Below are 12,468 nucleotides of genomic sequence, written 5' to 3' on the forward strand. Positions count from 1 at the left end.
CATTTTAAGTGAACCAGACTGCTCTCATTCATTTTAATGATCATTTAAATAAAACAGAAATAAATCAAAAGCCAAACGTATATATGACATAAAAGAACACAGTTCATCTAAATACAGAGTAATCAAAGGCTTTATAAAAAAATCCTTTTAATGTGAATAAATACCCCTAAGAATATTTCCTAAGAAATCTGTCCTAATTAATGCATGTCTAATTAATACATGAAATATGCACACATTGAAAATCATACCCTCTATCATATGTCTCAAATCTCATTCATAATAAGATGTTTAATTATAAAACTTGTGAGATCCAGTGGTGTTTGGTGTCAGTGATGCAAATTACATTTTAAAGCTAAAGCCTTAATGAATTTAAATTTTAGTCTTTTCCTCATTTAAAGCAATCAGCTGACCCCATAAAATATGACATATAGTACACATGTACTATACATATAGTACATGGATGACCTTTATAAAATGGTTATGTATCATTACTGTACTGTATTTTTTATTTTATTTTGTCCTTTTAGGAGCGTGATAAAGCTCAGATCAATAGTTTTCAACATTTTTGACTTGACCCCATATGTGACCCTGGACCACAAAACCAGTCATAAGTGTCAATTTTTTTAAATTGAGTTTTATACATCATGATCAATTGATGTATGATTTGTTAGGATAGGACAATATTTGGCTGAGATACAACTATTCGAAAATCTGGAATCTGAGGGTGCAATAAAATCAAAATATTGAGAAAATCGCCTTTAAACTTGTCCAAATGATGTTCTCAGCAATGCATATTACTATATCAAAAATGAAGTTTTGATATATTTACGATAGGAAATGTACAAAAAAATCTTCTTTACTTAATATCCTAATGATTTTTGGCATAAAAGAAAAATCGATCATTTTGACCCAGACAATGTATTTTTGGCTATTGCTACAAATATACCCGTGTGACTTATGACTGTTTTTTTGGTCCAGGGTCACATATATAGGCTATTATAGATATCTCTGCTGTAATAATGAAAAAGTTGCTTTTTTATTAACAGAAACTGGAATTATTGATACATTCATGATCCCAGACATTTGACGAACTATACGTTCTTCAATATAAACAACAGTAATTGAGGGATAAGAAAGAAACATGATTTCAGTTTACAGCATTTTACTTTTGATTATAGTTAATTTATATAATAATTTATATATAAGTAATAATTTATTCATTTAAATACTTTTAAATTATCCTGAGGCTCTAAATGAAGTTTGCAGAGGCCCACTGGTTTTGAAACACTGCCGTAGACGGAAAAGGCAGGTAAATTGTTCTGCAAAATATCTTATTTTATATTCCGAAGAAGAAAGGACATCATTCAGTTTTTAAGTGAGTAAATGATGACAGATATTTAATTTTTGGTGAAATATTCCTTTGCGTTATAAACTCACCTTAATGGGTGCAGTACTGAATTTAATTTTCCGGCTCGGGGGCGGATCCTCCTCCACAGGTAATCCAGAAATCTCTGAGCAGCTTGACTCGGGCTCATATACTTCATCTTCATCCTCCTCATCCTCAAGCTGGCTACCACCAGAGTCTTCTCCTACTGCACTATAGGCACTGATATCCACCAAATCAGCCTTAGAGTAATTCTCCTTCAGAGTACCATCATCATCCTCCTTCTTACTGACCCCCACTGATGGACGAGCATGTCCATCTTCGCCCTTCCTTCCAGAGCTGGTGATGCCAGACTCCATAGTGTCTCTCTCCAGGGCCTCTCCATTGGAAGTAACTCCCCCATTTTCCAAATTACGGATATCAGCTGAAATAAGAGTACCTTTTGCCTCTGTGGCATTGGCCTGTCCTGGCTTACACTTATCTAGAGTCTTACTGGCACTAGATTCATCCTTCTCCCCTGTCTTTTTCTCATCCAAGGGCTCTGCATCCACAGATGTTATACTGTCCTGAAGCTCAGAGGCTCCATTAAGGCTGCTACACCTCCCATCTTGTTCCTCCTGGTGCTGGTTAACCCCATCCTCCTTGGTTGCCCCCGAAGGAAAAGCGCGTACCCGTTTGGTGATGATTTTTGAATTAAGCGCACCGACCCGACCGGTGACCCCGCGCAGAGGCAGCGGGGGCGTGTTGGATAGCCGGTGCAGGTTGTTCCGCAGCTCGGCGGCCCGCTCGAAAACGGCACTGAGCTGGCTGACGGTGGGCGACACGGCCTCGCCGGTCCCGCCGATCGCGTCCAGGCTATCCAACGACTCAGTGCTGCCGTTAAAACGCGCGACCACATCCAAACGCGACGCATCCTGAAAGCCCGCAGCGCGTTCTTTCTTCAGTAACACACGATTTGTAGCCGCCTGCTTCTCCTGCTGCTGCTGTTGCTGCTGCTGCTGCTGCTGCTGCTCAAAGATCTTCCTCGTCTCCTGCAGCTTCGAGTACCTGGGCGACGCGTCCGTTTTGCTATCGAAGCGGTTGACGCGCTCGGAGACGCTAGATCCCAGTTTGAGCAGCGCGCTGTGATCCACGTTCTCGTTCAGGCTGCCAGCCCGCGGGAGCGTGAGACGCACCGCTTTGCCGTCGCCGTTCGCCTTTTGCGCGTCTTCAGCCTCGGTGGGTGAGGATGCGCCCATCTGCATAAACATGTTCTTGATGCGATGCACGTTCGAGCCGTACGTGCGACCGCGGCTGGTGGGCTTAGGCTTGCCATCCTGAGCGTCGCCGTTATTTAAGACATCGTTCGCCGGCTTCAGCGCCTGAATCCCCGCCGCCTCGTACGCGTTGCGGTGAGGAGAGGGGCTGCGGAGCGCGGTGGTGCTCGCTGGCTTGGAGGAGGATGAGGATTCGGTCTTCATCATGGTCTGTTAGGCTTCTCCGAGGCGATGCGATAACAGCATCTCTGAGTCCGTGGCCCAGACGTTTGTGTCAGGACAACGCTGTCGCTGATGAACAATAATGTGCTCTGGAATATGATGAAGAGAATGGTGAATTAATGCCCATGAATGCGTGTAGAGTGTCCGTCAGCAGCATGGCACGGGCAACGCACCATCTTCCCGTCTGTGAAAAAAAAACGCTGATTAATGTGTAAATCACACATGCATTGATGAACGACTAATCGAGAAAGTAGAACAGCGATGCGTCCTGGATTTTCACGACAGATTGTGCGTTTATAATCCGGATCGTTTTGATCTCTTGATTTAGTCAGCTGCAGATTTCTGCCTTTCCCACTGATGCTGCAGCAGCGCAGCGGAGATACAGGGTCATAGAGCGCGTCTCATTTCACACCCTCTCAGCACATTGATTTTTATGGGGTCACACATTTAGTCCTCACACCAGCGCTCCATACAAAATACCACTGAGACCCAGCAATAAATTAGGGTTTGACTTTTTAGACGTAAATTTTAGCGCTTAGTGCACATTTTAAAAATTATTTTATATTTTATTTTATTTTATTTTGTGTTAACATATCAGTCCTGGCTTCTGATTGGTTAATACAGCATTCCAGCTAGATTGAAATGTATATAGAAATAATTAAAATATAGGCCTATTATATTATATATTACACAGAGGATGGTTTTTCGAATTCAGGCTGTTATTTTTTTAATTGTTGGTCTTTGTATTTGCAGATGGAGACAACAGATGACAGATGGTTTTTGGCCATACATTATGTCTTACTGTTTTTGAGCATCTCAGGCAATAAAATAGCATAGCCGACACAGCATGTCCCTCATTATTATTCGGTTCCAATTTTGTGACAAAATTTTTATAGGTGGACCCCAGGCCCAGTAGTCTACCTATAACAAATAACTAATTTATATATATATATATACTACAGAGTTATATATACTACAGTTACATACTACAACGTTTATATATATACAAGAGTTATATACTACAGTTAATAAATAAATAAATAGCCCGCTCGTCGATTATCTTGGGCAGCTCGGACTGTCACAATTAAGATAAGCCTAACATTTGACATTTTTTTTAAATATATATATATACATATATATATATATATATATATATATATATATATGTTGTTTTTTTTTCTTTGTTTTTTTTTTGGCTCCGTATATAAAAACTATTAAGATAGCAGTTTTTTGTGTTAAAATACAATTCAAAGTTAAATACAACTGAGTACAAAGATATTATACAGCTTGTGGTTTGCTTGCATGGCACCCTCTGTTCATGGGTTTTTCAGTCGTTTTCTGTTCGTATACAGTTTGCTACAAACCATCCGATGCACTAGGTGGCAGCACAACATCAAGTGATATTATCTGTTACCGAAAGCAAAACAGAGAGGAAAATTGCACTAGCAGACTCACACACGTGGAAACTGGTGTGATAACCTCCATCAAAGGTTTGGGAATATATTTACTCTTTTAAACGCATAGACGAGATCAAAATGTTTAATCCTTTATGCGAAAAACTGTCTGTGGCGCCTGTATCACAGTGGTATACACAGAATGTGTTTTAGCAACCCCAAAGAGTTCCGATAACATAGATTCTTGTAACCGTATAGAAATACTTTTAAACACCTCCGTCTGTGTTTTTGTTGTATTATCAGTATAAGGCAATAGAAATAATGTAGTTTTTACCATAATGTGGTCCACTGCGTATTCGGACTGTATGTATTTCACGAAGCCTGTCAAGTCATGTGTCTCCTAGATAAAAGTCAAAATAAATATTTTCAGACAGGTTGTTACTCATTGTATTAGTAAAGAAAACTTTGACAATAATAAAAGTTGCTAAAAACCTAAACGTATGGATACATTTGAGTAATGATATTTTTGAGGAGGGGAAATATTTTTGATTGTCATAAAAATAGCACAATGCAAAAAAAAACAAAAAATTCATGGACCTTTCAGCTACATTTGTTTATTTTTTGTTTAATCTCGATTATTCGCATACAAAATAAAAGTTTGAGTTTGCCTAATATATGTGTGTAATTATTATGTATATATAAATACATACAAACACACTTCTGTATATATTTAAGAAGTGTTTACAAGTATATGTATTTGTTATAATTTTATATAATTTATGTTCTATATAAATAAAATAAAATATTTTGTACTTTTCTCTAAACTTTTCTCTACATTTCTCTAAAATATATACATTAATTTGTGTGTATTTATATATACATAATAATTACACACAGTACATACACATATATTAGGCAAAGTCAAACATTTATTTTTGTTTGCAGGTAATCTTGATCGTTCTTTTGTGGCCTTGACTCAACTGAAACCTCGCAAACTGAAAACTCATACTTTTGTGTGAAAACAGAAAATCTTATATTATTATTATTATGTGTTTAGATGACATCATTAGCACATCAGTTGAAGCGGCTGGCTTTGCCGCAAAATGACTCTAATCTGCTCAGCCGGAGAGTGGTGGCCTCTGTGCTCTTTGACCCTAAAGATGCTGCCAGCATGGACCGCAGCACCTTCTTTGCACTGGGTAAGTCTTATGTCCAGATGATTTTTTATTGCTGAAAATGCTTTAACAAAGACTTTTAAAAAAATGGATGAAGAATATGAGTTATTTTTAGTGTTTGTAGCCCAACTGTTTCACATACTTATATATGTCGGTTCTATATATATCGGGGTCATAGGTCTATACGATTTCGGTATAACAGGGAAAAAAACAACAAATCTACTATGCTTGCTATGCTAAGTTTCTTTTAATCTATTTTGAACAGACACTAGTACAAATTACAATTTTTTCCATCTAGATGTGAAAATGCTAAATATTATATCAGATTATAATTTTATATATATATTATCTGCAGTATGCAAACAAGGAATAAATACTTAAAATATATTTGATTTAGTTAACAGATAAACAAGGGGGAAAACACAGTGCGACACGTAACGTAGCCTATATATGCTGAATTTCTGTTCATGTTTGTGACAGAAAGGAAACTCAAATGGCAGAAAGTGATATCCTATTTGTTTTCTTTAATTTACAAAAGATCTTTTTCAGTGATGCATTATTAATAAGGCAATAAATGACAGTGTTTTAACTTGATTTTGCTGGTATAAGGAAACAGTTTCAGTAATTGCGCGGCGCGCGCACACACACACAAACATATCAGTTCCAGGCTTCCAGCATTGATAATTTGACAGCGCAGTTGGTACTTTATCAAAATAAAATACAGCGAACCAAACGTGCCCGCCCCATTGTTTCAACGTTGGAACGCGACTGAAGTACAAAGCCTATAATTTACATACTAAGTAATAGTTTAGCATTTCGATACATCGCAAATATGGAAATATTGTGGAATATTTGGATTTGTGCCGAATAAGATAGGTAGGATACATGAGCACAAAGCTCCATTTCGCAAACAGTTGAATGCGCAAGACTTTAAAGTAACGTTATACTCCTTTGTCAGTGAGAGACACGTTCAGAATCAGCACATGATCACTGTCTAGTGTGCTTTGTTTTCAAATGTGCAACTCACGGCATTCACTGTTCTTCTGCTAGCGGTTAGCAAACAGAGTTGCATTACTGCGGGCTGTTTCTGGATCGAATTACCTGTATTCGTTGTAAGGCCTCATGCACCAAACCGAGTCATAGCGTATATATATATATAAATATATATATTATGCTGCTTATGGTATAAGGTCATCTTGCAGTCATTGTTTCACACTGAAATTGTTAATTGATTAACATTACAAGCAGGTTTACTGTAATCAATCACTTGTATATAATCATTCATTGCAGTGAGTAGTAATAGTCATCTTGTCTAAATGTCTGCTGTTATTGATTATTCTGAACAGGCTGCACAGGACTTGAGGAGTTGATGGGTATTGATTCAGCGTTCAGTGAGTTTCAGGAGACTCTGTTTAGTCAAGCCTCTTTGACTTTAGAGCGCAGCGTTCAGACCAGAGAGGTCAACAAGAAACTGGACATGAGCATCTCACTCTTTCTCACTCGACTTTCACCGTACTTTCTTCTCAAGCCTGCTCTGAAATGCATCGAATGGCTAGTACACAGGTAACGTTCTTTAGATTTGGTTTTTTCTCGCATTGTCTGTGTGATTTTCACTTTGTCAGTTTTTAGACTTTCATTTTAGAGTGTGATAAACTTTGTAAGTAGCAAAAAAAATTTAATTACTAATTTAAAGGTGATGCGTTTAAATTATTGAATATTGAAATGTCAGTTATCCATTTGTAGACTGACTTCCTGAAAAATACTGATTTAATTTTTGTAATTCCAAAATCAAATACATATTAAACACTTACATATTAAATGTTGTAACATGGAAAAAGATTCACTGATATAAACTGAACTTGATTTCAGATTCCACATTCATCTGTACAACCAGGACAGCCTGATTGCTTGTGTTTTACCATATCATGAGACTAAAGTGTTTGTACGAGTGATCCAACTTTTTAAGATTGAAGATCCAACCCACAAATGGCACTGGCTGCATGGACTTCAGGTAAACCATGTTGTTTCTGAGTCTTTCATATATGCACTTTGTGTAAAGAGGGCTGTAGCTTTATTTGTGACCCTTCTAATTGCACTGTGCTTTATCTGTAGACACCTGGTGTTCCCCTAGCCCGAGGAACTCTGCTCACACACTGCTATAAGGATTTAGGCTTCATGGATTTCATTTGTTCTATGGTCACAGATTCAGTAAAGGTAAGACATCCGGTCTGGATTGTGTGCAGGTTAAAGTCTGTCAATCCAGTAATGCTGCACTCTTTAATGCTTTATTGAATCATATTATAGGCATACTCTGCATTCGTCAAGGATGGGAACTGTCCGCAGCTGCGTGTGATTTTCTCTTTCTATGCATCCACGATTGTTTCTGCACTTGATGCAGTGGAGAAGATAACTAACTCTATTATTGCCAAACTGCTTCCATTTGTACAACTGGTAAGACAATTCAGTGACATAATACAGATTTGGTTACTTTTATAAACATATGTATACCGGTTTTATATGTTTTTAATTAATGATTAACATTTATTGTTTAACTAGTTATTTTTCATTACATGTCAATACACTACCAGTCAAAAGTGTTTTTTTTTTTTTTTTTTTGTTTTTTTTTTTTTAATAATTCTCTTTTGCTCACCAAGCCTACATTTATTTTATTCAAAATACAGCAAGATACTGTGAAATATTTTAACTGTTTAAAATAACTACTTTCTATTTGAATATATTTTAAAATGTAATTTACTCCTGTGATCAAATCTAAAATTTTCAGCGTCATTACTCCAGTCTTCGGTGTCACATGACCCTTCAGAAATAATAATAATTATTAAATTTGATTACACTTATTTAAGAAAATGACTGACTACACCTCCAAAAAATATCCTATTGTATGTGGAATATGCAGAATATTGTATCCGGTATATAAACATATGTTTAATGTTGTTTCAGGATCATGAAAGGATTTATGCAACAGAACTTTGAATATAATTCAGCTTTTTTTCTTCACATAACCAGGGACTGAAATCTAACCTTTTAGACTACATGGCTGCCACGTACATGATCGTGTGTCAGATGGCAGTGAAGGTAGTAATGGAAGCTCAGCTGGTGGATTCTCTGACTGTGCAGTTGTCCAAGTCTCTACGTCGAACACCTCAGCTGTCCAGAGAGGGTTTAAGCTGCATTATCATCCTCTTGCAGAATCAGAAAGAAGGTGTTGTTGGTCCAAAGTAAGTCTGTACTCTGTGTCTTAAAAGATTTTTTTTTTCTTGCACATTTATCTGCATCTAAAATACATTATTATCTTTTTTGTCTTTTCCCATTAGGGCATTTGGGTACCTGTGTGCTATTCCCACCCTGGTGTCCACTCTCCAGAGTATAGCAACAGTTCATGACATCAGTCCCCTGCTGCGTTATCTGCTGCCCCATCTCATACACACTGTCATGACCCAGGATGGTTAGTTTATATCTGTGCTCTGTGTAAAATTGCAGTGACATCTCTTCATTGATTATATATGTGCTAGTTAGCAAATGATAGTAAATTCCAATCAGTTAACAATGGATAAATTCAAGTTTTTTCATTGTTCAAGAATCCATTTCAATAGCAAAGAAAAGGCATTTGCAATTTCCTTTTCATTGCACTTTTTTTTTCTTTATAATGTGGCTTCTTTTCATTAACCTACTACTTGTTTATAAACCTGCCATTGTGTACTTCAAATAGGGGTGGATCTTACGATAAATTCTGATCTGATATTGGAATCTTATGAATCTTATGCATTTACAGTTTTAGATAAATGTAACCCACACCAAATTGCTCCTAGTAAGAGATGTGTAATATCAGACAGCTAGTAGAGTATTTTGGCAAAAAGTCTTTTCTCATCTCTTGTGAAACGCTGCGTTAATTTTATGTCGTAGGTACCGTAATAATGAGATTGCTGCTTGGAGCTGTTTCCAAGCAACGTTCATAATGCTCAAATAAATCCATGTGTGAATTTCTTTGTTGATGACAGCAGAATATCTCATCACTGCATTAATTAACCTGTCTGCCAAAAATAATTTCTAAAGACTGGAATACACTACATATACAATGTTAGACATCATACATTTGCCCTCATTGTAATGGTTGCATAGGAAAATTGAGGATCGCTTTCGGGCTAAAAGACATTCATGTTGTTCCAAACACAAGAAAATCATGCAGAAATATCCACCTCATTGCTAGTTGACGCATAAAAATGCGCATGTTTGATATCTTTGGACTGTATGAAATCGTAGTCTGAAACTATGAAATACAAGTCTGTGGTCAATGAAGATCTAATTACTGGCTCTGATTTTCAGCAAATAGTGTTGAAGAGTCCAGACCAAAAATTGGAGGAAAAAACTAGCTAAAAGTCATGTACTGTATTCCAGCCTTTAGTTTAAATGTCACTACTCTAAACACGGAAAGTAGAACACATTTGACTCTTGCAATACCTGAATCATTCTTGCCTAATAACACAGTCGTAATCATAGTAAAATTGCTGTTATCATGTGGTTAATTGCTTTATTTGTGTCCCTATAGATGAGGAGCAGAATGAAAGTTTGTCCAACAGTACTGGACTGTTACAGTCAGCGTTTCAGGACCTTCAACTGTCCAGCAACCTGGAGAACACTGCAGCCAAGTAAGTGTGGTTTAATTTAGCTTCAATTATAAGTGAATCTCTCTTTATCCTGGATAATTTGTTTGTGATGGTCTGATGATGTGTTAGGTCTTTACTCTTCTACAATTATTGTTTTGCACAGACTGCTTCTTGAGGAGTATGTTTCCTGCAGCAGTGAGCTTCCCTCGGATAGTATTTCAGCTCTTAATCAGAGAATTCAGTCTACTGTACGACTGTTTGAGTCCAGGTAGGTTTATAGTCTTTTCTGCACTTTAGTGTTATAGAACAGCTCATAAAATGTTATTAAGGAATGTTTTATTTCTGGTGTTTATCTTTGTGTGTTTTTGCTCATAGGTATCCATGTGCACTGGATGCGGCAATGGAAAATCATGTCAAAAATGTGTCGTCCGACCATGAAAAAAACTTGCTTCATCAGTTCATCTCCCTTACTATGAGCTGTGGAAAATATCAAGTAGGTGTATCAGGGGTTTTATTGTCTTATGCAACCAGCATTTACTTTAGAGGTAACAAATAATAATCCATAATATTGTATTTTCATCTCACCTTTATTACAAAATACATTCTCACCAGATAATCAGGACCCTGATGTGAAAATGAAATGTTAACATATGAGACATGGAACTGATGTTTAGTTAATTAGTTGCCTGCAGCAGTGATTAATTATACAAAACTCACTGACCAATCAGAATCAAGTATTTCAGAGTGCCGTGTATTAATAACAATGGACTTTCACCGCTGTTTATTTTTTATTGTGTTTTAGTGTGTCATCTATATATACATTTATATATAAATGCTCTGGAAATGCAAACATGACATAATGTTATATAATATAGTGATATAAAAAGTAAGCAATGAAATAACTTTACTTACATGATATGAACTTAATCATACATGTGTGTATATGTTGACTGTTTCACACACAAGCTTCAGTAATTAAATGTCTCCATGGCCATTCAAGTTTAATTTGTAAATAAATTACCTATAAAGATGGTCTATCTTCATGATTTGTGTATGTGTATGCGCTGCTTATCAGTTTGCGATCAGTTTATAGAAATCCCACAAAACAGAACTGAATCAGTTGTCAAAATAGATGAAGGCATTAACTGTTAAAAAAAAAAGTAGCGCTTATCATTAATTACATGCATTATGACAGTTTTGACAGCCCTACAGTGCTAATGTAATTTAAGTCTTTGTTTTAGTTGGTTCTTTGCAGTTGTACCAAATACAGTTCACATCTTTTAGCCCCCCAAAACAAGATTTTAAATTGTTGTTCCTGTATGCAGATCCTGCCTGATTCTGACACCTCTCTGATGCTCAGTCTTAATCATCCACTACCTTCTGTGAGAAGTATGGCTGTAGACTACCTGAAGGACATCCTCACATCAGAACATGTGTGTATCTTTTGTATTCGCCTTTAATGTTAGATCACCATTTCGCTTTGTTTTTGTTCTAACGTCCTATTGGACATCCGTGAGATGAAGTAATGAGATGCTGGTTGTGCGTGTGCCTGTATGTTTTTATGGAGCAGAATGGCTTCGATGAGGCGTTTCTGAAGGATGCATTGCTGGAGAGAATAAAGGACGATGTGCCAGAGATCGTGCTGTCTGCCCTTAATGCTTTGCAGGTAAAATGACAACATCATTAATGTAATGTGTTTTGGTGATGTAAACTTTAAACTTATCTTATTTTTGGTGCATTCTAAATGTTGAATGTATGTAATGGTTCCCTGACAGATTCACACGGATCTTATGGATGCCGAGGAGACGGTTTCCTGTTTGATTTCACTTCTTCATCGCATCAAACCATCAGCAGATTGGTTAGTTAACTGATGTTATACCTACCTGTATGTCTTCTTAATAAATCAGGAACAGGAAGTTTCAGTGTAATGTAATTTGAAATGTGCTTTTTTAGTCTTTGTTCAAAAACTTAATGAGCTGTCAAATGCCTCCTAGCTGGTTTGGAACGGTCTACATAAGCAGCAATTTTGTGTGTCATTCAGATAGCATTCATCATCTGAAGTGCATGGGAGGAAAATATAAAAAATCTCAAAAGGTAGCATTGGCAGCATGCCTATAGTGACTTGAAATGCTGCCTAGGTAGGCAGCGTAGTAGGTTTTGTAATGTATCATTAAGCTGTACTGCTCTTTTCATCCATGATAATAAAAAATTGATGTAAAGGGGTGTAAATCGGATGATTTAAGGACCTGCAATCGATGTTAAGTAATTATGTGCCTGTTTTACACAACCAGGTACATTTTTATCAACTCATAAATGCAGCCAGATCTTTAAAAAAATCTTTAAAATTGCAAATCATGTGTCCTAATTGGGACATTCACAATGTAAGAATATAAATAAATAATTTTCTAGGAAGGA

The 12,468-nt window shown here is 36.7% G+C and overlaps 2 protein-coding genes across 2 annotated transcripts in view; one reads left to right on the plus strand and one right to left on the minus strand.

Moving 5' to 3' along the window:
* Positions 1-3,261, minus strand: part of ppp1r9bb (protein phosphatase 1, regulatory subunit 9Bb) — a 31,053-nt gene extending 27,792 nt beyond the window's left edge. Inside the window, exon 1 of the mRNA XM_051124713.1 lies at positions 1,438-3,261. Coding sequence (XP_050980670.1) covers positions 1,438-2,847 — 1,410 coding nt within the window. The 5' untranslated portion in view covers positions 2,848-3,261. The remainder of the gene's footprint in view (positions 1-1,437) is intronic.
* Positions 3,262-4,235: 974 nt separating this feature from the next.
* The window catches only part of heatr1 (HEAT repeat containing 1), a 33,704-nt gene continuing 25,471 nt past the window's right edge, over positions 4,236-12,468 (plus strand). The window contains exons 1-14 of the mRNA XM_051124711.1: positions 4,236-4,352; positions 5,314-5,455; positions 6,778-6,994; positions 7,301-7,442; positions 7,544-7,645; positions 7,736-7,882; positions 8,456-8,667; positions 8,764-8,894; positions 9,996-10,095; positions 10,217-10,321; positions 10,429-10,546; positions 11,379-11,486; positions 11,624-11,719; positions 11,829-11,911. Of these exons, the coding sequence (XP_050980668.1) occupies positions 5,314-5,455; positions 6,778-6,994; positions 7,301-7,442; positions 7,544-7,645; positions 7,736-7,882; positions 8,456-8,667; positions 8,764-8,894; positions 9,996-10,095; positions 10,217-10,321; positions 10,429-10,546; positions 11,379-11,486; positions 11,624-11,719; positions 11,829-11,911 (1,703 nt within the window). The 5' untranslated portion in view covers positions 4,236-4,352. The remainder of the gene's footprint in view (positions 4,353-5,313; positions 5,456-6,777; positions 6,995-7,300; positions 7,443-7,543; positions 7,646-7,735; positions 7,883-8,455; positions 8,668-8,763; positions 8,895-9,995; positions 10,096-10,216; positions 10,322-10,428; positions 10,547-11,378; positions 11,487-11,623; positions 11,720-11,828; positions 11,912-12,468) is intronic.

The sequence above is a fragment of the Labeo rohita genome, chromosome 12, assembly GCF_022985175.1.
Source record: "Labeo rohita strain BAU-BD-2019 chromosome 12, IGBB_LRoh.1.0, whole genome shotgun sequence".
In the NCBI taxonomy this organism is placed as follows: Eukaryota; Metazoa; Chordata; class Actinopteri; order Cypriniformes; family Cyprinidae; genus Labeo; species Labeo rohita.